The sequence below is a fragment of the Polypterus senegalus genome, chromosome 3, assembly GCF_016835505.1.
Source record: "Polypterus senegalus isolate Bchr_013 chromosome 3, ASM1683550v1, whole genome shotgun sequence".
Classification (NCBI taxonomy): Eukaryota; Metazoa; Chordata; class Cladistia; order Polypteriformes; family Polypteridae; genus Polypterus; species Polypterus senegalus.
The window spans coordinates 177,964,388-177,990,991 of NC_053156.1; the positions used below are offsets into that span (position 1 = coordinate 177,964,388).

General features: G+C 36.9%; 1 protein-coding gene across 1 annotated transcript in view; it reads right to left on the minus strand.

The window, feature by feature from the left end:
- Positions 1-26,604, minus strand: part of LOC120525708 (atypical kinase COQ8A, mitochondrial-like) — a 154,264-nt gene that overhangs the window by 11,131 nt on the left and 116,529 nt on the right. Inside the window, exons 13-14 of the mRNA XM_039748244.1 lie at positions 10,045-10,110; positions 4,496-4,582 (exon numbers count right to left, since the gene is read on the minus strand). Coding sequence (XP_039604178.1) covers positions 4,496-4,582; positions 10,045-10,110 — 153 coding nt within the window. The remainder of the gene's footprint in view (positions 1-4,495; positions 4,583-10,044; positions 10,111-26,604) is intronic.

A 26,604-nucleotide genomic window follows, 5' to 3' on the forward strand; every position in this document is an offset into this window, starting at 1 on the left:
CAGCATGCTATGTAAACTAACTTCTGTCTATGGAAAAATATTTAAGGTATAACATATAATTCATCTCCAATTGTACATATGATATTTATTTCCCATTCAACTGTATTATAAAAAAATCTATTTTTATTTACATTACAGTGGAACCTCGGTTCACGAACGTCTCGAAACACGAACAAATCGGTTTATGACCAAAAAGTTTGCCAAACTTTTGCATCTGTTCATGACCACAGACTCGGTATACGAACAAGCCAGTTTCCCTTTCGGTTTGTGCGCACCGATGATTCCCGCATGTGTTCAGTCTCTCCCTGTGCATTCCCTGTGGGGAGGGAGAGAGAGAGACAGAGACGCACACACAGAGATACGAGAGAGAGAGAGAGAGAGACACACACACACACACAGACGCAGAGAGAGAGAGAGAGAGAGAGAGAGACACACAGATGCACGAGAGAGAGAGAGACACACATACACGAGTGAGCGACAGACACACACACAGATGCGTGAGAGAGACACACACACACACGAGAGAGAGACGGCTGGACGCATAAGGCCGAAAAGGCAGTTAAAGAATGCACCAGGCTTGTTTTTAAATAGACAGATCCGAGCATTGTTTTAACCTCATTGTATTTAATGAACACTTTTTTCTATTGGATTTTAACCTCTACTTCACTTCTGTTTACAGCGATCAGTTCGTAGCGTGCATTGTTGCAATGTTACTTTTCTTGGTGGTTTATTAAATTACAGATTTTTCAAATGTTAATTTTTTTCCCTGTGCTTAAAACTCATTAAAAAAAAAAGTGTTTTTAGCGAGCGGTTCGTAGCGCTATAGCGCGAACTCTTGCAGTGTTAGTTTTCTCTTTTGTTCAAGGTCTTCTCAGTGTTATTCAATGTTTTTACATTTAGTTTACTATTACGCTGTGCATTCTATGGTATGATTAACTATATTTGTGCTTAAAAATCTTTAAAAAAATATAATTAAATACAGTTCGTACGGTCTGGAATGGATTAATTGTATTTACATACAATCCTATGGGGGAAATTACTTCGGTTCATGACGAGTTTTGGAACGAATTATGGTCGTGAACAGAGGTTCCACTGTATATATCATTTGCAACACTGTGGCCCTAATTTGAATTGCATTCTAGAACTTCAGTTTACTTTAATAACTAAATTATTGAATTCTTAAATAAAAATATCATTCTTTGCTAGTGAAACATTATTACATACTGTATACAGTATCAGTTTTGCTACTTCTAAAACAAGCATTTCAAGACCGTTTTTGCTTTTCTCTTGCACATAATATACTTATACATACATTATATAGCATATACATATAATCAAATATACACTTACACACACATTATTACTTAAAACTGGTCTTCCCCATATTCCCAGGCATTAATACCATCTGGTTTAAACAGTTCTCTACTATTGTGTCTTTTCTTTCTCAATACATGGTCTCTCCAGATAAAATGCAACCCACCCAGGCAGTACATATTTCATCTTTTTTGAAAGAGCCCAATATTCTTTGAAGTGCTTGTCACACTACATGCTTTTTCTGTGTAATGTTTAGTCTTTAAGACTTTATTTTTACATACAGTGGGATGCAAAAGTTTGGGCAACCTTGTTAATAGTCATTATTTTCCTGAATAAATCGTTGGTTGTTACGATAAAAAATGTCGGTTAAATATCTCATATAGGAGACACACACAGTGATATTTGAGAAGTGAAATAAAGTTTATTGGATTTACAGAAAGTGTGCAATAATTATTCAAACAAAATCAGGCAGGTGCATAAATTTGGGCACCGTTGTCATTTTATTGATTCCAAAACTTTTAGAACTAATTATTGGAACTCAAATTGGCTTGGCAAGCTCAGTGACCCCTGACCTACATACACAGGTGAATCCTATAATGAGAAAGAGTATTTAAGGGGGTCAATTGTAAGTTTCCCTCCTCCTTTAATTTTCTCTGAAGAGTAGCAACATGGGGGTCACAAAACAACTCTTAAATGACCTGAAGACAAAGATTGTTCACCATCATAGTTTAGGGGAAGGATACAGAAAGCTGTCCCAGAGATTTAAGCTGTCTGTTTCCACAGTTAGGAACATATTGAGGAAACGGAAGACCACAGACTCAATTCAAGTTAAGGCTCGAAGTGGCAGACCAAGAACGATTTCGGATAGACAGAAGCGACAAATGGTGAGAGCAGTCAAGAGTCAACGCACAGACCAGCACCAAAGACCTACAACATCACCTTGCAGCAGATGGAGTCACTGTGCATCGTTCAACCATTCGGCGCACTTTACACAAGGAGATGCCGTATGATGATGCAGTGAAGCCTTTTCTTCGCCCACAGCACAAACAGAGCCGCTTGAGGTATGCTCAAGCACATTTGGACAAGCCAGCTTAATTTTGGAATAAGGTGCTGTGGACTGATGAAACTAAAATTGAGATTTATTTGGGCATAACAAGGGGCGTTATGCATGGAGGAAAAAGAATGAAGGAAGGAAGCAGTGTCAAAGCTGAAGCTGCGCCGGGGCTGGATCTTTCAACAAGACAACGACTCAAAACACTGCTCAAAATCCACTAAGGCATTCATGCAGAGGAACAAGTACAACGTTCTGGAATGGCCATCTCAGTCCCCAGACCTGAATATACTTGAAAATCTGTGGTGTGAGTTAAAGAGAGCTGTCCATGCTCGGAAGCCATCAAACCTGAATGACATGAGATGTTTTGTAAAGAAGAATGGTCCAAAATACCTTTAACCACAATCCAGACTTTCATTGGAACCTACAGGAAGCGTTTAGAGGCTGTAATTTCTGCAAAAGGCGGGTCTACTAAATATTGATTTCATTTCTTTTTTGTGGTGCCCAAATTTATGCACCTGCCTGATTTTGTTTGAACAATTATTGCACACTTTCTGTAAATCCAATAAACTTCATTTCACTTCAAATATCACAGTGTGTGTCTCCTATATGATATATTTAACTAACATTTTTTATCGTAACAACCAACGATTTATACAGGAAAATAATGACTATTAACAAGGTTGCCCAAACTTTTGCATCCCACTGTAATTGTGGTGAGTTAAGGGTAGTCAAGGTGTTCTAACTTGACCACCACATATTTAATACGGCATCTGTGGTGATTCAGACCAGTCTGTCATTCATCCCAACAGAATTATGCACGATATATTTTACCTTAAGTCATAGTGGCTTGGCTTATGTGCATGAAAGTGCTGAAATCAATGAGCACTCACTCAGAAGTACAATGCGTACAACATGGTCCTAAGGAAAGATAGAATGCAGAAATAGAAGAGAGGCTTATGTGTCTTTTTTTTCTCAAGTTTGTTCTATCACAGCATAACTGAAAAAGGAAAATAAAAGATCTGACATGTGTCTCAGTTCACCACTCCTGGAAAGGCTTCATACAGGTACCAGTGTTGCAAGCCAGTACGTTATTGGCTTTTAGAATGTGTCAAGGTCCCAATACTTCAAAAATGTGAAAAATTTATGAAAAGTCTATTTGGCATAATGCAACTTGTAGTCCCCTATAATTCCAAGTGGTGTAATCTGGACATCCTGAAGTCAACAAGATCCAGCAACAGTAGGCATTAAGTTTGACATCCTGTCTGACTATAATGTGTGTAATGTTCCTCTGGCTTAAAACTATGCTTCTCTAACACACATCAAGATTCAAGTCACTAAATCTTGTCTAAATCTTATGTAGATGAGCTTCTCTTATTCACAAGAGCATATAAGGACCAGTAACAGTGGATTGCATAATAAGAAGAAAAAGTTCACTTTTTTACTTTTCTTAAAAAAATGTAATGACTGCAATTTATTCCAAGAAGAGCCTACTGTCTGATTATATTGCTGGATCCAGACTCATTGTGGAGGTACAGTTGCATTTTTGTTTCTGTAATATGACAAAAACAATACAACATAATCTAATACTTTACCTGCTCACTACACCGTCAGTCTCAACCTTTAAATGGTCCCAATATTATTCTTTCACATTGTTTTTTTTTTTTCCAGCTTCTTTGCAGTTTTAGTAGTAAATAGTACTATTCTGTTACAAGGTAACTAAAAGTCAATGCAGTACACTATTATGTACTCTGTAGTGTATCATTTGCAAATTCATACAATATTGCAAATAGTTTAAATAAAGCTCAAGTAAAATTTAAATAGTCCAATATACATTTTTAAATTGTGACATCTTACCAGGTAGCAGGACATGAGTTTGTTCACTGAGTTTTACACAAACTAGCACTTCATATTCTTTGCTCTTGTGACAAACATACAACAACTTGTGAACTGGGCTATATGAAACATAAAACTAAAAAAACCTCTATAAATTAAAACCATGAGAGTTGGTGATATTTTAGTGACAGTAAGTTGTTTATAACTGTTTATAAGTTTATTGTAAAAGGATACAAGCGCCCCCTTTTCATTTTGTAAATGGACAAACTTCAATTATTGTAGCTTTACCCTTACCTTTGATTCATAACCAGTGAGAAACTTCATATCAACTGACTTCTTTAGAACATTTTCCCTGCTGCCATCTGCTGCTGCTTTTATTATCTTTGAAAAGAACAGAATGATACCATAAACCGTACATCTACACAACTATTTACAGGCCTTAAAAAACATTTTTTATTTAAATGGATTTATTTTATATTTAAAAAATTTCACACAAATCATTTGGCTGAACTGTATGTTCCAATCTTGATGGACAATGTATGGTAATATTTTTTTCTTTCTCTACACAATATATGCACTCAGACCTATAATGGAAGGTAATTTAAGAAAACTGAGGAGGAGTCCTTTACTAACACTGAAACACATTCAACATTGTTAAGGCTTCTCTAGTAATATAAGACTTTTGAGAGGTATGCAAGTGACACACATACATGATTGGTGTCACCCAGTCTGACGGCATTACCATTCACCCAACAACAATATTTCAAAATTACATATAAACTGATTCACTTTATTTGCAGTAATTTGCTTTCAATTATTTGTTTATATAGCACTAATCATCTTCAGATATACTCTCTACATACTATGCAATTGGCAATAGAAAACCAATTATTTAAACTAGGCTTTTACAGTCTTGAACTGTGTCTACTCTTACACAACAGTTTTGTTAAATATGCATGCTTGATAGATTTCTAAATTCACACTAATTCTGCAATAGCCACTAAATGAAAACATCTGTGGAGTCCCTTTAAATATATCCGAGTATATCAGAAAATATCTTACACCATTCATTAAGAAGTTACAACAAAGAGTAGAATGTAAGAAATGGAAGCCTCTCATACAAACATGATAAGATGAGAATATACACAATCATCTTCTTAAATTGTTACAAGAAACAGTGTGCAATCCAGTATCAGTTTGATCTTTGCTCCACAATAAATATTTAACTACTTAAAAGGCATGTTGGATTTAATTCGGTTACTTGCAGATGTTGGATTTTGGCTCTAAAATCATAGCCTGAATAAAAACTTAATTTAAAAATTCTATTTAAATACTGTGTTCAATTTTTCATGGTAAAACAGCAGGTTGTTTTTTTGCTACTTCATTTCTATTGTTACTGTATCTATCATCCGTTCTGATATTTTTAATTACAAAATTAAACATAATAAATCAATGAGAAAAATTAAATTAATGACATTTGTATTATTTTTTAAACTACCATTTGCCATATTTAGTTGAGGCTACTGCATGTATGCTCACATGTTCTTGGAAAAATGTTACTGTGCCATGTCAAGCTCGTGGAAAAACCAGTGAATAACCCCATCAAATTCAACTTATTCTTACAGCAGTTACAAGTACATGACTTGTTTATGATATAAAAAAATGTTTGTAATAAATGATACATTTTAAATTATGGAACTGAAAATCTGAATCTGTAGGAATTGCTAAAAGCATTTTTCTTGTTTTCTTTTTAACTGATAGTTCTCGGGGGGTTTGTGATAGCTGCTCATCTTGATCCATCATTTGATTCTATGAAGACTGTGTGCAGCAAAGACTTTCTGCCTACAGGTTGTCACCTGTGTATCACTACTTCTACCTTGACTAATGGCTAGAGTGCATGTTGCTATGAGTGTAGTAGTATCTTCCACTATCTTTTCCCTACCTTGGAAGACACCAAGAGTCTGATTTAAAGAGAACATGCCAGAGAGCTGAGCGTTAATGGAGAAAAACTAAACTGATAATCCAATATGAAATACTGAAGGCAAAAATAACTGAATATAACATCATAGGCACTCTTATTTCTCTAAAATTATAAATGATAATGCTGGTAGTCCAAGAGTTTTATTCTCAACTGTTGATCAAGTTCTAAACACAGCTCACTCAATAGAATGCCTCCTACAAACTACTAGTGAAACTTGTTAGGCTTTTGATATGTTTTTAAACACAAAATAAATTGTATCCTCTTTAATAAAACCCCTGTGTGCATCCAGGTGTCCATGTGTGTGTGTGTCTTCTGGTGAAGTGCGCATGCGCGGGGCTGCACCGTGCCCCGCCCATTTGCACGACAGTGAATGGCGTAGCCTCGGCCGCACATCATACGCAAATAAAGGTGGAACCTGGGCACACAGTGAATGGCGTATCCTTGGCCGCACATAATAAGCAACACAGTTATTGGCGTAGCCTCGGCTGCGCATGATAAGCAACACAGTGAATGGCGTAGCCTCGGCCGCGCATGATAAGCAAATAAAGGTGGAAACCGCGCACATTAAATCCATTGCTGGAGAGATGCCACAAATAGTGCCCCGTGCATTTTTACTAACTAACTATCTACTAATAACATGCCACCCAAAAAGAAGGACACGTCAAGTGGGACAAAAGACTCAGACAGTCAAACCCTTTTTAAGCAAAATCTCCTGGAAGAACGGTCAGCTCAACAAGTAAACATCAACAAAAGAAAGGCTGAAAGACAAAGAAAATTACGAGCACATAGATCGATTGAAGACAAAGAAAATGAGCGTCATAAAAACGCTACAAGAGAAAGACTCAAAAGAGCAAATAGATCTATAGAAGAACAGGAAAATGAGCGTAAAAAAAATTATCAACTGAGCAAGATATGCAGAGCTATCCTATTGAGTTTCTTAATCAGCTAATTTCAACAGGAATGCCGAGGCATAAACTGAACCTTAAAAAGGGAGCAATAGTTATGCTCCTTAGGAATATAAACACTAAAAGAGTGTTTAGAAACCTCATCATTGCTCAAGTAATAACAGGTTCAGCTGAAGGGGACATCGTCTTTATTCCCCGTATTGATTTGGTTCCATCCTCTACTAATTTACCCTTTACCTTAGGAAGGTGACAATTTCCAGGAACATTTGCCTTTGCCATAACAATTAATAAACTTCAGGGGCACCTTAGAAAAAGTTGCCATTTACTTGACACAACCAGTATTCAGCCACAGTCAGTTATATGTGGCATTATCAAGAGTTAGAAGTTTTTCAGATGTTGTTGTCAAGGTTGTAGATGGTCCTGAACAAGGCAAACTGTTGCCAAACTCAGACAGAGTATTTACAAAGAATGTTGTCTATAATGAAATTTTATAGAAAAATTTCCTGAGGTAAAAAAATAAAAACTTTTTACTAAATATCTTCTTCAGATATTGTGTATTACATATTGTTACAAAGTTTTACACTAAGGCAATACTAATTATACTTACTGTATTATCGTATATGTTTCTATTTTATTTTTATTTTACTTTAGGCTTCTTGCAAAAATATTTTTTGGAAAAAAAAAAAAAACCAAAAAAAAAATTATGACAAGAAGCAGAATGAGGTCGAGGACCCTTGCCATTTAATATGGACTGTTCCTACTAATGTTTATGCAATACTGTTCTAGCGCCCGTTATTGTAATGGGCTTAATGTCTAGTTAAAAATAATATAGTACATGCCCCCAAAGTTAATCCGACTGAATCCCAGCATTCCATTTTAAGTGAGTTAAACTCTTTCACTGTAATAGATGTACCAGAACTACATTGAATAATTTCTTAAACCCTTCACCTGTGCCCTTTATCCAATGCCAACAAGCTTTTTCAAAGAAGTCTCTAATGTGCTTATTGATATTGTACTTGACATGTGAAACGCATAATTAGATACAGAGGTCTTCCTTGACGGTCTTAAGACTTCATTTGTTAAACTCTGCTCAAGAAAAATGATCTCAAATCCTGTTTTTTGAAAATTCTAGATCTATTTCTAACCAACCTTTCTTAAGTAAAATTCTAGAAAAGGCAGAAAGCACCCAAGTGATAAAACATTCTCTCTTAATAAATTTTAGTCAAGTTTTAGAACAAAACACATTACAGAAACTGCACTGGTTAAAGCAGTAAATGATTTTCAGGTTAATGTGGACAAAGGCTGTGTATCTGCTCTTGTTATCTTAGATATGAGGGCAGCATTCGACACCACAGACCACAGTTTTGTTATTAATTGCCTTAGACAATGGTTGGGCCTCTCTGGCAGCGTCTTAAATTGGCTTCAGTCTTACTGAACAGGTAGAAAATTCTTATGTGAGTTTTGATGATAATATGTTGTAGACCCATGATATTGTACTATATATAGTGTACCACAAGGATCTATTCTGGGTTCGCTTCTTTTTTCAATCTACATGCTTCCATTAGGTCAGGTTATCTCAAAACACAAGGTGGATAACCACAGCTATGCACTTGTCAAATTGCTGTATTTATCGATAGTGTCTGATGACCCTGATCATAATGACTGGCAAACATGAATATAGGCTTAAAAATTAGGGTGGAGGTAAAGAATTTAGGGGTACTTGTTAATTCTGATCTAAACTTTAAATTGTATATTAACCAGATTACTAGGTTTGCATTTTTTCACTTAAGGAATATAGCAAAAGTTAGACCTCTTATAACTTTACAAACTCTGAAAAATTAGTGCATGCTTTTGTTTTTAGCCGACTAGATTACTGTAATGCACTCATAACAATTGGTGCAGAATGCTGCATCCAGAATCTTAGCTAGGACAAGAAAATTTGAGCACATCTCACCAGTTTTATGTTTGTTACATTGGTTACCTATGTCATTCAGAATTGACTTAAAAATACTACAGTATACAAAGCCCTAAATAATTTTGCTCTGTCATGTATTTTGGAATGCATCCTACACTCCAGGTTGTTATGCACCTATAATCTGGAATACGTTGCCAACAGAAATTTGCCAGGCTAATACTGTGGAGCATTAAAAAAAAACTGCTTCAAACCCATTATTTTCATATGGCTTTATTGCAGCTACATTTTAATTATATTCCTGATAGACTATGTGGGCATAGAATTATCATACTTTTCAGGGATCTGCAATCAATACTAAGCTGTACTATTCTCTGCTATCTTTCCTGGTTCTTCTGTGGTGGCGATCTGTACCACCACCACCTGATCACGGAATCAGGCAGCCCCCTGTGTTGATGGATTGAAGGCGGGTGGTCCCAGCTGTCCACAAAACCAGTATCATCAAATATCATCATGTGAAACCAGAATACCAAGAGGACTAATTTGATCAAACTTATGTTAGGTGGAATGCCAAGTGGGGGCTGGGTGGTATTTTTGCCTATTGAACCCCTGCAGATTTTGTTTTTTTTTTCTCCAGCCTAACTGGAGGTTTTTTTTTTTTTCTGTCCTCCCAGCCATCTAACCTTATCTTTTTTTATGGTTACTCACTTTTTAAAATTATTGCCGTATTTGTTTTCCTTTCATATAATTTTATTTTTGTCATCTTGTAAAGCACTTTGATCTACATTGTTTGTATGAAAATGTGCTATGTAAATAAATGTTGATATTGTACTGCGCTGATTTAATATGTTGGAAAATAATGGATGCCACATTGTGCTTCTGAGTACATATTGCTGCTCACTCATTCATTCAAATCCTAAGCACTGTTAAGCAAAGTATTGTCAAATTTCCCTCATCCTTCAGGATGTCAACAGTTATTTATTATCTTTCACATTAACAGGAACATACAAAAATGTATTAATTGCAAATTCAAAATGTGGCTCACCTCTATATAGGCATCTGTAAAGGTCAAATCAAATCCTCTTGTAGCTCCAAAGTCAAGAAGAGCAACCTTAAAAAAAAAACAAAAAAAAAACTCAGATGTTGTTATAATGTCATGTCAAGCACCATTATTCTTTCACATTTTATAACTGTAAAATTCAATCAGAAGTAGTGCAAAGACAATATTAAAAAAAAAAAAACAACAACCACCAGAACACCAAGAAATTAATCAAAGGAGATCATAATGAGGACCTGAATTGTTTACTGGTTGTAAATGAGGTGCAATACTTTGATTGAACATTAGTCTGTGTCTTTTGGGCTACAAAAGTGTTAATTGTTTCCAAGGTCTACACTAACTAAGTATATATTAGAAAGAAGAAACACTGACAAGGGGGATTTAAAGTTCACATGCCACTGCTGGAGAAAGGGTATCACCAGAAGGCAGTGAGCAGTAGTTGCTGAGTGGGGCTATGTAGAGTGGAAAAGATACTCAAACATGGTCAAGCAATACATGGTTCCAAGTTGGGACCATGTTGCTTCTTTAAAGAGTGAGTGTGTTGTAGCGGGTCCACAGCTTACGTCAAAAAGGCCACTTTTTAAATAAATAATTGCCTCACTCCCGGCTTAGAGAGGGGGCGTGGTATTTGTGGTCGGAAGAGGTTCCTGGGTGAATTCGTGATGCAAGCGAACATTGCTTAATTGCACAGGAGAGGAGACATCCGCATCCGTAATTGTTCCATTAATTGCCACATCTGATCCACGTCCTCCTATTAAATAGAAGTGTGAGGCAGCTAGCAGGGGAATAAAGAAAAGGTGAGCGAGGTTAGGAGTGCAGATGGTGGCAGGAAGGAGAGAGCTGGTATGGGCAAGCGAGTGAGTGCAGGCTCGCAGGCAGCTGGAAAGTGAGCCCTAGTGGTATGGCCGACACCTAGGGCAGTTGGTAGTGGTCGCTCCCACTGAGCATTGTGAGGAGCGGGAGTGACTGGAAGAAGGATGGCTCGCTGCAGAAGACAGCAGGAGTCGGGAGGCTTGGGATGTTGGATTACCCAGCATGAGCGTACTGGCCGTTTGTGAAACCCAAGTCTCGGTCTGGAGAGTGCTGAGTCGAAGCCAGGGATCAGGAAGCCTTCAGACAGGCAGGGGAGCCGCCAGTAGTAGAAGGAGGATGCACCGGATTTTTAAAAGGATAGCTTCCAGCCGTTGTTCTAACCTCGTCGTTTTTAAAAATTTTTAATGGAGTTTAACATCCGCTCATCACTCATTTTATGGATTAATTTGCACGCCAACTCCCTAAATATTCCCCACACCGGGCAAAATCTGAACAATTTTCGATTTTTACTTATTACATTTATTCAAGCAGTATTTACCACTAAATGTTTTGCAAGTTCTAGAAATGGGCAAACGCGTAATAAAACACAAAAATGTACATTTTCTCAGGCTTCCGGATTTAGTGTCTACTACAAAAGGAACAGTCAAAAGCTATCGAAGTAGTTTGGTCAATCATAGTTTCATTCCCAGTATTTGAGTTTGCTGTGCCACAGGCCAAAGCAGAGAACTGCACAAACTTACATTCGTCTGGCAACAGTGCTGAAATACTACTCATAGGATCCTCTTTGCCAGTGTATACACAAAATCTATAAATGTAACCTGAATTCTCAGCTAAGCCAAACATCTTGATACCAAACCGTGCCCTTTTCAAGCGGCCCTTCCACAACAATAAACTTTCATCAACTGCAACTGACGGGCCTGGTACGTAGGGCAACTGAAATGTTTCAAATAAATAGTCAATCAAAGGATGTACTTTGAACAAGCGGTCACGGTTTGGATCTTTCTTATCTGGCTCATTGCCCACTCATCGCCATTATCCGATGTGTCGTCATTTACAGTATCATGCAGCACATGTTGCTGATCATCATCGTCACTAAAATCTTCTTCAGAACTGCTAAAATCGTGATCAGAATTATTGTCCAAAATCGCCTGCAAAGCCTCACTTGAAGTCAGTTTACGTTTCGTCATATTCACTACTTTCCCTTCCAAATCACAAAGTAAACAATGGTTATTTCCGGAAAATACAACCACAGAGTTGTCGAAATACAATATAGTAATAATGCCCACGCCAAACCGTCAGTTATACTATGCGCCAGGCATTCACATAACCATAGGCAAATGTGTCAGAGTAAGGCATCAGCAATAACGCTACGATGCCGGATATATCCGGCAGAGGGCGGTTAAGAGGTTAAGAGTTTGAGCCAGCTTTCAGCATAGAATTTGGAAATGACTCACAAGCACAAGTAAAAGGCCAAGCTGATAATGGAGGCGGGAGATAAGAAGGTAGTGCTCAGTACTAGAGATGTGTGCTAGCTTTCAAGCCCTTTAGGGAGGGCATATAATGGCTATAGGTTCTCCTGTTTAGTCAATATTTTTGCACATTTTGTCTGTTCAACCTATTCAAGTTATCTGTTTTGGTGTATAATAAAACACACAGATTTCTTAGATATGTAGTCTTTTGATATTATCCTAGTTATGGAGTGACATCAAAAGGGTGCCATCTCTCGTTATAAAAGCAAAAGCACAAATGAAACTTATTTTGAACTTTTTACACATTTTATAATACTTTCTTTTTTAATCATATCTTCCTCTGATAAACAATGTACATATGGACAAATTTTTATTTGCATGCTTTATCTCTGTATATTTGACAATATCCTCTTAATTGACCTACATTTACAATTTTTACTAAATTATGTTTTGTAATCTTTGCCTCTTTAGCCATACACTTTTAAAACAATTTACTCTTTTACTCTAACAACAGTGACAGGAAGACACCAAAGGCATATATACGTTTCTTATTTCTTATTAAAGAAAAATCAGGTAAACACTAGTCATGACTTTCGTATATTATTAACATATAACAAGAATTTATATACCTAAAGAAACTGAAATGCTAATCACTCTAACACAGAACAGTAAAAATAAAGTGAAAAATAATAAAAATAAAATAGAAAAACAACTGGAACCACACTAAGCCATGCTATTTGACATGTTACAAGATTAGAAATTAAAGGTATACTGGTCCTTCAGCAAAATCTGGACAAATTTCTTAAGCTGGATGAGTATTTTTAAAGTTACTGTACAGCTGCAAGGAAATGTATGAGAAAACTGCTTTAACATTGTAAAACTCCTAATTAATCCTGTTTTATTAAAGTCAATTCTTGTTTTTGAACTATTTAACTAAATTTTGGACCCACCCTGTAGCTGCTGGTGAGTAAGGCAGGATCAAGCATGAGCCAAACACATACCAAAAAAACTCTCATTCCAAAAAAAATTTGTTTTAAAAAGGTTTTGTCAAATTTCAAAGCAAATATCCCACACAAGAACAGAGAAAGGCTGTTACACACGCAGAAGAAAAGGCAAAAAAAAAAGAAAAAAAAATATTGTGAAAGTGTTTATTTGATATTTTAACTTCAGTCTTCACACATTCTACACTTCATGTCAGCATCTGGCCAATTAGTAGAATATGAAAAAAGTTTCTCTTCTAGTTATGTGTTCAACATTTCTTGCCATCCTACATTTACATATTTTGTTGTAGACATGGAAGGCACATGAAATGTGTGTTTTCCAAATAACAATATATTATTTACCCTGTACAATTCAAGGCACCTCACACCCAGATAAACAGACTTGAGCTGGGAGAACTTTTTGTACGACAAGCTGCGTTGGTGGGGGGAGAGATAGCAGGCTGCCTGCTGCCAGTGCCGATCAACAAATTCGCAAAACAAGAGACGCTAATGGAGAGGTGCAAAGGAATTTAAGGTGGCCCAGGATTATAAGTTTTTGGTAGACTTTAGGGATTCTAGTGTTAAACAAAGTTTTCTTAACAAGGGTAGGAAAATATCATCAACTGGGAACACTGATGAGAGGTTGAAGGAATATTTCACTGGTATATCCTAAACTCAGTGGATATACCCTCTAAGGAGTAGGTAGTCTCAAAGTAATTGGTTGCCAGTGGATTAATCTTTACAGCTAAATTCAACAAGGTAAAGAAAAACCTCCATAATTATAAGGCTGCAGGAGGGATAAGCTATGACCAGACATACTGAAAGCAATCTACTAGAAAAGAGTGCTTTGCAACATTCAGTTAGGGGTGAGCAGCTGCCCCAGGTCAAGGAATACAAATGCCATGGGGTTTTGGTCACAAGTTAGATTGCATCCCCATCCTCACCAACAGCAATGCTACAGTCAAGACCACCATTTTAGAATCCAACGCAACCGGTGAAGATGAATTCAAGATGGAGTACAAGGTAACTGAGACTAAGACAAGAGGAACTGGATAAAGCTCTGGCACTATCAGAATTAATACATGCTATAAACTCACTTCAGAGTGGGAAAACAGTAAGCCCTGTTGGCTACCCTGACGGACTTTATAAAAAATTCTTGATTTTGTTAGCTTTCCATGTATTAGCAACATTTACAGAAGGTAGATACAATAAAATTCTACCTCACATTTTTCGCCAAGCATTAATTGCCGTCTTTCCTATGCAAAATAAAAAAACTTACCACAATGTGTATCATACAGACTAATCTCACTTTTGAATAATGATGTTAAGATACCCTCCAAAGTCCTAGCTAGAAGAACTGAGAAAGTGTTTCCTTCGGTAATATCACAATACCAAACTGGATTTATTAAAGGCAGACACTTAGCTTCCAATCTTTGACGCGTGTTTAATGTAATATATCACCCACAAAGTCTAACACCCTGGAGATGATATTATCGTTGGATGTAGAAAAAGCATTTGATATGGTTGAATGTAACTACCTTTTCACTACATTGGAGAAATTTGGGTTTGGCTCAAAAATATGTGCATGGACCAAACTACTGCATACCAGTCCAGAAGCTTCAGTTTGTATTAACAACATTATTTCAGACAAATTCAGACTAGAACCTGGTACTAGACAAGTATGCCCTTTGTCACCACTGCTGTTTGCAATCACCACTGATCCACTGGCAGTTCACTGTCAAAATGCTTATGAGATAAAAGCGATTATTAGAGAAGGACTTGAAGAGAAAATTTCACTGTATACAGATGACATGGTACTATAATAGCACTAAAAGACTTTCAAAAGATTTCTAGTCTCAGAATTAATTTGAATAAAAGTGTACTCTTTCCAGTGAACTCTCCTGCACACATTATTAGATTGGACAACTTCCCTTTTATCACTTCAGATCAGTTTTATTACCTAGGGGGTCAGCAAAATTTTGCTCTATGTATGGAAAACCTTACGCAGCACTTGCACTGAAAATCATCAGCAAACATAAAGCTCTTTATCAGCAAAATTTTGCTCTATGTATGGAAAACCTTACGCAGCACTTGCACTGATGGTCTATTCTTCATCTCACTTTAGCTAGAAGAATTAACACTGTCAATACAAATACCCTTCCCACGCCCCTTTTTCTATTTCAAAGCATTCCAATATACATCAATAAATATTTTTTAAGAAGTCAGATTCAATCATAACCTTATTTATTTGGAATTCAAAACATTCACATATGAAGCATGGAGGTGGAAGTGTCAAAGGGTGACCCTACAAAGACCTAAGGCAGAAGGTGGCATGGCTCTACCTAACTTTCAATTTTATTACTGGGGGGCAAATATAAAAGCTATAAAAACCTGGACATTGACACAAATAGATCAACATACACAGGCTGTCCGCAACTGAAATAAGATCCTGCAGTTCTTCTTTATATTCCTTGCTTTGTACCCCAGTAAATATAAGTTATCGACAATATACTAACAACCCAATTGTGCTTCATTCGCTCAGAATATGGAACCAATGTAGAAAGTACTTCACAATAGAGAAGCTTTTATCTGTGGCACCTATGATTGACAACCACCTTTTTCCACCCTCTCAAACATACGCAGTTTTTAATGTTCGGAAAACATTTGGGATTGAATCACTTGGTGATTTGCACATAGACAAAATCTTTGCATCCTACGAAATAATTACACTCTAAATTTAACTTTCCAGCAATACATTTCTTTCAGTACCTCCAAATCAGAAACTTTGCTAAACAAAACCTGCCCAATTTTCCTTACCTACCACTAACTGATCAATATTTTTTCCAGAATAGAAGTTAGTCTTGAGGACTCAGACAACATTTCTGTAACATATAAAAACATTTTAAAGTCTATCACTTTCAAAGATCCAAGAGTACAGTGGGAGAAGGATCTCTCACTCAACATTTCAGAAAAGGAGTGGAAGGTAGCAATGCACAGAATTCACTCTAGCGCCATATATGCAAAGCATACAATTATGAACTTAAAAATCATCTATCGAGCACATCTGTCTTGTTTAAAATTGACCAAAATGTTTCCAGGGCAAAATCCAACTTACAAACATTGCAATCAAGTTCCAGCATCAGTGGGCCATATGTTTTGGGTGTGCACCAAGTTAACATCATTTTGGACCAAAATCTTTAAATGCCTATTAGACAGCCTTGTTGTCACAATCTCTCCTAATCCATTAACACCTGTATTTGGTGTACTTCCAGATGAGCATAAAGTGGGAAGGACAAACAAACTGTAATTGCCTTCACTATTGGCACATAGACTTATCTTGTTCAGCTGAAAGAAACCTAACCCATCTCTTTTAAGTCAGTGGGTAACTGATGTTATATATTATTTCAAATTGGAAAAAATCTAATATGAGGATATGAGCAAAACTTTCCGAAAACCTGGCAGGATCTAATTAATAACATTTCAGAATAAGCATTTAAATTGAGGAAGCAGATTCTCTTTCATTTTAAATCTTATTTTATTTATTTATTCGTTTATTTATTTTTTCTACTATTAAGTTTTACTCTGATGGCCTAGATCTTTTTCTCATGGGTGGGGGTTGATTTGACTTGAAGTTACTCCTGTAAAATTTGATTTGCTTGTATGGAGTGTTACCTGCTTTTAATAAATTCAATAAAATTAAAAAAAAAAGCTGACGTGAAATGTATTATGTGTGAAGACTGAGGTCCAATTTTCAAATAAATAAATAAATAAAAAAGTATAACAAGTGTGCCTTTACTCAAGAATATAACCGAAGAAAAAGAAATTATTCAAGTTACATGTTGCTATCAATATGTAAAAACCGAAGCCCAAATATCAGTTGCATGGCTGGTGTAGAGGTAAGAATGGCTGCCTCTAAATCAAAAGTTTGCTGGTTTGATCCCGGGTCTTCCCCGCATTTACTATTATGAGTAGTGAGCTGCTGTCATTATTACTATTATATAATAAAAATATACGTTTGCTTTGAGTCTGTACCTAATTTGTAAATTCATGATGTGCATGTGCCTGTACAGATATAAGCCCCCATGTACATGTGTATTATTACTTTGAATTACTTAATGGTTTGCCAGATACACATATATTTAACACAAGAATCCCTTAAGGTTATGAAAATATTCATAATGCCGGGCCACCTTAAATTCCCTCACACCTCATCAGCAGCATCTTTGTTTTGCAAATGTGTCAATCAGCACAAGCAGGCTGCTATCTCATACACTGACACCGAAGTGTCATAGTTCAAATGACATGCGAGGAAAAGTAACATATTTTACAAGTACCATAAATTTACACAGGATGTTACAGACTCGCATCAAATGAATGTTATATGATAATAATAATAATAGCAGCTCACTACTAAAAGCACTACATACAGAGAAGAATGGAGATTTGAACCTATTACCTCGACATTGCTAAACGGAATGCTTATCCACTGCCATATGCACAGATCTGTGACGGTGCAGCATTACCGCTGTGAATGTTTTTGATTTTGTACCAACTGATAGTTGGGCTTCTGCAACAGGTCATTTGAGCTTCATCTTCTTTATCTTCAGTTTTATTCTTGAATAAAAGCATACATGTTTTGTTATACCTTTTGTGAAAGTGTTTATTGGATATTTGGGCTTCATACATATACCACACTTTACGTCAAAATGATGTTATTACCATAACATATGAAAACATTTTCTGTTTTAGCTGTGTGTTCAGCATTTCTTGTCTCACAGTTCCGCTGTCATTCTATATTTACACAGATCGATGAAGACATAGGACACACATGAAATGTATGTATGTATTTCAAATTACGATATTTCATTACCTATATAATTCCTTATAAACTTATTGCCAGATAAACACCTCAACACAGACTTGAACTGCGAGGATTGCAGCAGGGCGATGCCTTCATCTGACTGAATGAGAGGTGGGGGTGTAGCAGTCTGTGCTCTGCTAATGCACACATTTGAAAGGTCAGGGACAACAAAAAAAAAAAATTGTAAGCTTTAGATATTCTAGTGTTAATGGAATAAATTTGAATATAGTAACTGAAAAAGTGACCAAAAAGAAGAGTGTAATTATAGCAAACGTGCTACATTAAAGAGAGACAAAGTTGCAAGCAGATTTTTTTTTTTTTTTGAACTGCCAAGACAAAATATGACTCGTTTATGTTTTAAAGGATGTCTTTTTAGCTCTTTTCTATTTCTTCAGGAGAACTAAAGATACACAACTGGCCATCAACTATTACTTTCAGTTTAGCTAGAAAGAAGAGGCTATATCTGAGTTCAGCTTTGCGTAAGCGTTGTTGAACTCTTTCAAGGCAGGTGTCTACAATAGTCAACACAATGAATTGTATAAAGGCTAACCGCCAATAAAAATCACCTAGAATGTATAAAATAGTTTGATCCAATAGATGGCAGCAAAAAACGTGAGATAAAGATGAATCGGCATTCATTTTCATTACAACATGGCGTCAAATGCCGGTTTTCTTTCAAACCATGCTACCTATTGAAATGTGCTCCAAACCTGCTCTGCACATGTGTAGGACACATTTCACCTTATATGTCATTGTACCCACCGATTAATGCAACCTTAGGAAAAAATGTTGGCTAATAGTAATACCATAAAAATGTTATGTTCATTTCGATGTTTTGACATTAAAAAATAAATATTCGCTACATTAGCATATTTTGACAAGGCAGCACAAATCGTCAGAACACCGGCAGTTGCTCTTTTCAAAAGAAATCCTCTGCCAAAGTGTGTTGGGTTTTGTCGATGACTCGGCTTCATGTACTGCCAGATGAGGGTTTTGGGCTGCTGGAGGAATGTGACAATGAGAGTGCTACTAAATATCCATTTTGTTAGTTTAATGGTTTTCACAATGTGAGTAATAAGGAGCTTGATGAAACAGAAAAAAATGAAGCCTCCAAAGAGTTAATGCTGTAGAATACAGCTTGTTTTGAAGCTAATGAGGGTAATAAATCTGGGAAAATACAGGCACAGTTGTTATAAAAATATTGTCTCCTCTTTCTGTCCGAGAACCGATGTTAAATTTTCATTATACTATAGTTTGTCAAATATAACAATCAGGCTTCTAGGCTTTGAGGCATTTGATCCACATATGCGATAAGAAGATTAAATCTGACACTGAGATCTCAAGTCTTTTCCTATTATTATGGAAAATAATTCAGCTATGAATTTCACTGGGTTTGGACTTTCAGGGTTTTCAGGAAGTATTTTGATTCTGAAGTTGGTCCTTCCATTTCTTAATTCAAACAATGCTAATTTGCCACCAAGCAAAGTTACTTTTCTATTGGTGGCGGATGTCAATTGTTCCACTTCTTCAAAATGAGTTGAAAAAGTTTGCTTAAATTCTTCTAGATCAGGGGTGCCGAATGCGTCGATCGTGATCGACCAGTAGATCACATTGAATTCAAAACAAATTTTTTTTAAACGTTAGTCTACTGTATATCCTCCCTATGGAATTTGTCACTTGATTGACATACAGGGCAGCCAGTCTGAGATCTCTTTTCTTCTAACACACTGGTCATCCCACACACACGATCAAATGCGCGAGCTACTGCAAAACTCCAGCTCTGATCTAGTTAGCCATCCAATTTAAATCCACTGTAAGAGCCATTTTCCTAGTTCTATAGAATGTATGAATATTTACTAGATGATAATGCATAAAATATGGGAGGTTCCTATAACCCCCGTGAATAGAATTAAGTTGGCATTTTCCTGTCATTTCTTAACAGCTTTGAGTTAACAATGTTTTCCAGTTAGTGTCTAGCCTCACCTTGTGTAAGGTACAGAGGCATATGGTTTTTTAACCGTGTTCTTGTTTGTGCTCGCTTTCGTGCTTAGGCACATGACCGTGCCTAAACGCATGTCTATGTGCCAACGGCCTACGGGCCTTTTAAGTGTAAAGTAACTCGTAAAATAAAAGAATGTTGAACCGTATGTTTAAGACATACAGAAGAAGAAATAAATAACCTTTAAGAACAGAAATAACCAAAGCTTCTCAAGAAAAGCTAAGTTTATAGAAGATACAGCTTTTCTTTTTTTTGCCTTATTTCTGTGTGTAACTATTTTTCCTTTTATTCTTGTATGGATTATTTGCCTTTAACTTTCACTAAATATTTTTAAAACGAACTTTTGGACTGAGAGATTTCTTTGACACGCGTCTTACTCGTGCCTGGCTTCGCCTTATGCAACGGTGGCTACACTAAAGTTAAAAACCTGCCTGAAGTTTTTAAACCTGCTTAAGATCGAACCTGCCTAGGACTAAAAGTTTAAAATTGCCTTGGATTATAAAAGACGCAAGCCTGCATTTTCACGCCATGGCATCAGTCCGGGAGCCAGAGAACATTTGAACCCCATTGAAAGTAACAGTGGTGTGAGTGGAAGTCACGACGATCATGATGTTTCAATGGAGGATCATCTTGATGATAACATAAAGCCGTCCAATTCATTAACAACTAAACTTCAATCCGAAATGGACTACAAATACAATTATTTAATACGATGAAGACTGTAAAGGATCTAAAAAAAATGAATTTAACTGTGAATCTATAAAATCGATCATCGAGAACTCGTTCTTTAACCTGAGAATGGAATATAAAAGGTTAAATGACAAACTCTTATCCCTCCAGAGTAATGAAGATACATGGAAAATGCTACAAAAGGACTTTGATGCTAAACTGGAAATTTGTAATAAATTTTACGGGATGTACAATGAATTGCGTTTTAGAAGTACGTCAAAATATAAGCTTCAACCAGCAGCCCGACTTTTTGGCTAACCAATTCAAGGATTACAGAGCGACAAATGACTTTCCTGGCGTCTCCAGAAGATAGTGTCTCACAGGTTTCCATTCAAAGTAAAAGTCATATAAGTTCGGCGGCAAATTCAGCCAAAGCATCCCAAATCTCTGCAAAATCTAAACGTAGTACAAGTTCAGCCGGGACTTCTATGAGTGCCATCAGATCTCAAGAGGCAGCACACGCCCGTACTGATGGCTAAAGCAGAGAATCAAAGAAAGCAACAGGCTCTAGATATGGAGGAAATGCAGTTAAAAGCTAAGAGAAAAGCTGAAGGAAATGCAGATAAAAGCTAAAAGAGAAGCTGAAGAAGCTCAACTGAAAGCTAAAAGAGAAGCTGAAGAAGCTCAATTGAAAATTAAAAGAGATCAATTGGCTTTAGAGACAGCTATTGCAGAATCTGGCAAAATTAAAAGCACTTAAAGGCAATCGCAGTCCAAATAGACTGAGTCAGAAACCAGATGTGAAATTTGAAAAGTCGTCAGATGCGAACAGTTACAACTTTACAAATACGAATGAAAGTAAAAATAATCCCCAGCAACCGTCTTATCAGCAACAAAATGAAGCGCTTCTTCAAACAGAAACAGCAACAGTATAAGACACAAGCGCCTTATATGACACACAAAAAGATCCCAATATTTGATGGCGATCCCTTGAAATATATGGACTTTATAAGAGCATTTGACCGAGCTATCGATGAGGCGATAGAGAATCCATAAGATAAATTGGACCTATTGGCACAGTTTACTAAAGGTTCACCTCACGAGATTGTTAAAACTGTAAACATTTGTCACCGTTAGAAGGTTATCAAAAGGCCAGAAAGAAACTTCGAAAGTCTTTATGGAAACCAGCTTCGGAAAGCCGATGTCTATATGAGAAAATATAAAGGCGCCACAAATAAAGCCAAGCGATGGAGAAGAACAGAATGATTATGCAAACTTTGTTGGCGAATGTATAAATATTATGCCCAACTTACAAAGCGGACAACGATTTGAAAGTAAGGATAACCTTCCTACTAAAATCTCCAAACTTCGTCAAGACCTACTAGCACCGTGGCAATGCAAAGTACAGAGTATTGAAAGTGCGGAGAGCAGGCGAACACCTCTCACCGATCCAGTAAACTTTCTTAACGAAGCCAACATCAGCTTTGGATCCCGCGTACAGCTCAGCTCCACAAAGCCATACCTTCAAGAAAGAAAGGACAAAATTGACCAAGAGAGGTTTCCTTTGAAAGGTGTCCTGAGAAAGCACCTTTGTTACAAACTTTTCTGCAGCGGACGAAAAATGGATACAAACACCTCAGTCAAAGCGGAGAGCGGCTGGATGTACAAGTGGTAAGCACTGTCTTGTTTCCAATGAAAATCACGATCTTAATGAATGCAGTGCAATTCAGACATTAACTTAAGAAAGTAAAATTGACTTTTGAAATCTAAAGACTTATGCTTTAAGTGCCTTAAACAAGGACATTTTAGTAAAGATTGTGAAGAAAAGATTAAATGCCAAATATGTTCTCAGTTACAGCCAGTAATTCTGCATATGAATAAGGAAAAGGCACAGGCGATAAAGCCACACCTCCTAAACAGGAAAGCGTTATGTCGGAAGAGAAAAACATTTCTTCTGCCCATATTTCTGTTGAACCGTTAGAGACTTGTTCTGATACGGGGCTGGTAAAGAGTGTGTTTTAGCTGTGACACCAGTTCAAGTTAAGTCTGAAACGAGTGAAAAATGTGTAGAAACATCTGCTCTAAAAGACTCTGACAGCTCAGCTACATTTTGCACTGAAAGTCTGCAAAGAAGTTAAATCTTTCTGGAGGAAAGTCTCACATCAACCCCAGATAAATGTTGACCAAAGCAATAATATTGTAATTACGATCCTATTATTAATATTGTTGTTGTTAAGTACAAATGCCATAAAGTCATGAAACCATGGCAAATCACACATAGTGAAAATGAAAGACTTTATGCTGTGAAAACATTCAGAGGATGGCCTGAAGGCAATCTAAACAATGAACTTGAAGAATACAAAATGACAGTGCATCTTTTTGGTGCTACTTAGTCGACCAGTTGTGCATCTTATGCCTTAAGTAGAACAGTAGAGGATGCAAGGGGCACAGCTCAGAGGAAGCAGTTAACACTGTGTTAAATAATTTCTATGTTGATGACTGTTTAAAGTCAGTTGCTACAGAAGAACAAGCCGTAAAATGGCCAAAGATCGTAGCGCCCTGTGCCTAAAGGGAGGATTTTATCTTACAAAATGGATAAGTAATAGCAGAGCAGTTTTGCTGTCAATCCCTGAAGAAGACAGGGCAATCGTAGATCAAAAAGACTTGGACTTAAGCCGTGATCTGTTACCAGTTGAAGAGCTTTGGGTGTTCAATGGTGCACACAGACTGACAGTTTCAAGTTCCAGGTAAAGCTGCAAGATAAGCCTGCTACAAGGCGTGGCATTCTGTCAGTGGTTAGTTCAATACACGACCCACTTGGATTTTTAGCCAGTCATATTGCCTGCCAAGCTTATTCTAAGAGAACTGTGTAAAGAGAAATATGCTTAGGATCAAGTGGAAGCTAAGTACGTTCGGCAATGGAAAAATGGATAGGCGATTTGCAACTACTTGTGGATTACAATGTAGATAGGTGCTTTAAACCGCCTGGATTTGGTCAAATAATGACCGCACAAATGCATCATTTTGGAGATGCTTCAGAAAAGCGGGTATGGCACTGTTTCCTACCTCCTTTTGACTAACAAAGAAAATGAGAGACATGGTTAATTTCTAATGGGGAAATCAAGAGTGGCACCACTAAAATCTGTCACTATACCAAGATTGGAACTTACAGCAGCAGTGATTGCAGTCAAAATGGACAAAATGTTAAAACATGAACTGCAGATTCCCCTGCAAGAGTCAATCTTTTGGACTGATAGCACCACAGTAATAAGGTACAGTACATTGCAAATGAAAGTGCACGCTACAAAGCCAACAGAATCACAGTGATAAGAGAGCACACAACCCTCGCAATGGAATCGTCGCATCTCGCAAAATCCGCGGATCAGGCATCAAGAGGTTTGACAATAGAAAACTTCATTAAAAGTAAGACTTGGATACAAAGCCCGAATTTCCTACTACAGCCAGAACACGAATGGCCTAAGAGACCGGATGAGGTGGACTTGTCTACTAGCGACGATCCGGAAATCAAAAGGTGTGTAGTAAATTTTGCATTGTTGAAGAAAAAACTGAAACGGTAAAAAGACTTAGAGTATTACTCAGAATGGTATAAATTAAAACAAACAGTAGCTTGGTTCCTTACGTTTAAAGAAGTGCTAATGCGTTTGAAAGAAGAGAGAAAGGCAATTCAATATACAGTTAGCCAATCTGGACATACCCAGAAAAACAAAAGATGCTGATCGCAAAACATATGAAGGAATACAAATCAACAATGAGACTAAAGCCACTGTCTCTAGATGACTTGTCTAAAGCATAAAATGAGCTTATTAAGCCTAAGTCATGTACAAGCTTACCCAGAAAAGTTAAAGCACTAAGTAAAAATCAGCTTGTAAAGACAGGTAAAATAAACAAACTGGACCCAGTTCAGCAAGATGGAATATTGAGAGTAAGAAGGCGGCTCAGCAAATCAGCAATGCCAGAAGAGGCAAACCACCCTGCAATCATTAGGAAGAATTCACATATTGCCACTCTCATTATGCAACAAGTTCATAAAGAAATTGGACATTGTGGGTGTAATTACAAGATGCTACAACCTGAAACTCCAGGGTAAGGAAAATGCCAATTGCAAAAGGGGCAGTCAGAAGAGTTTGTGTGCAGATCCAGACCAGCACACTGGACAGACTTGTGAACAAACTGTGCCTGCTCCAGGAAGCAACAATGATTAAAATGACTCATTTTTTTCTTTTTGCATGCCTAATTTTAAAGCCTTTTTAAATTTAGTACTTGTGTTTATATATTAGAGTTTAAGCTATAAAGTTTCTTAAGTTTAGTATTTGTGTTTTTATAGTAGAAACTAAGTTAAGCTTCTTAAGGTTTGTTTTAAGTTTGATAAAGTAATGAAGGCTTTTATTAAGTAAAGTTAAGTAATTGATTTCTGCCCTAGCATAAACAATTAGGGGCGGATGTGTAAGAGCCATTTTCCTAGTTCTATAGAATGTATGAATATTTACTAGATGATAATGCATAAAATATGAGAGGTTCCTATAACCCCCGTGAATAGAATTAAGTTGGTATTTTCCTGTCATTTCTTAACAGCTTTGAGTTAACAATGTTTTCCAGTTTGTGTCTAGCCTCACCTTGTGTAAGGTACAGAGGCATATGGTTTTAACCGTGTTCTTGTTTGTGCTCGTTTAGTGCTTAGGCGCGTGACCGTGCCTAACGCATGTCTATGTGCCAACGACCTACGGGCCTTTGAGTGTGAAGTAACTTCGTAAAATAAAAGAATGTTGAACCGTATGTTTAAGACATATAGAAGAAGAAATAAATAGCCTTTAAGTACAGAAATAACCAAAGCTTCTCAAGAAAAGCTAAGTTTATAGAAGATACAGCTTTTCTTTTTTTTGCCTTATTTCTGTGTGTAACTATTTTTCCTTTTATTCTTGTATGGATTATTTGCCTTTAACTTTCACTAAATATTTTTAAAACGAACTTTTGGACTGAGAGATTTCTTTGACATGCGTCTTACCCGTGCCTGACTTCGCCTTATGCAACGGTGGCTACATCGACTAAAGAAGGGATTTTTTAAAAAAAATTGTTTGGGGAGGGTACAGTATATATGTATATAAGTCACCCCCGACAATTTTCCAGAATGGCAGGCTGGTCCTTCTACATCTTCTCAGATTGCAAATGCCTCCGAACACAAACCAAGCATTAACAAACAATCAGATTGTGTGCGTTTGTAGCATACTGATAGCTCATTAGAATATGCATTTAAACAAGCTCGCTCTGCCAATGACTCTTATTGCCAAGAGCGTGATTCCGGGGACGTGAAAACCCCCGCACTTTATAGAAAAGGACGGTTGCCTTTTCAGAGTGATCTCAGACCATTTAAAGAAGGGATTTATTGAACAACTGGTTGTACCTGAAGTACATAGGGACACTCTTTTGCATCTGGCACACTCTCACATCTTGGGGGGACATCTGGGTGCTGATAAGACCAGTGAACGGTTATAAAAACAATTTTATTGGCTGAAAATGGGAAAAGATGTTAAACGGTTTTGTACTTCAAGTCCTGACTGCCAGATCATCTCCGCTTATAAGCCCCCTTTGTCCTATGTCCATTTTAGAAGTTCCCTTTCAGTGGGTGGGATTAGATATTGTAGGCCCTTTGCCTAAGACTAAGAATGGGTACCAATATTTGCTGGTGTTGGTTGATTATGCAACACGATATCCTGAGTTGATTGCCCTGAAAAAGGCCAA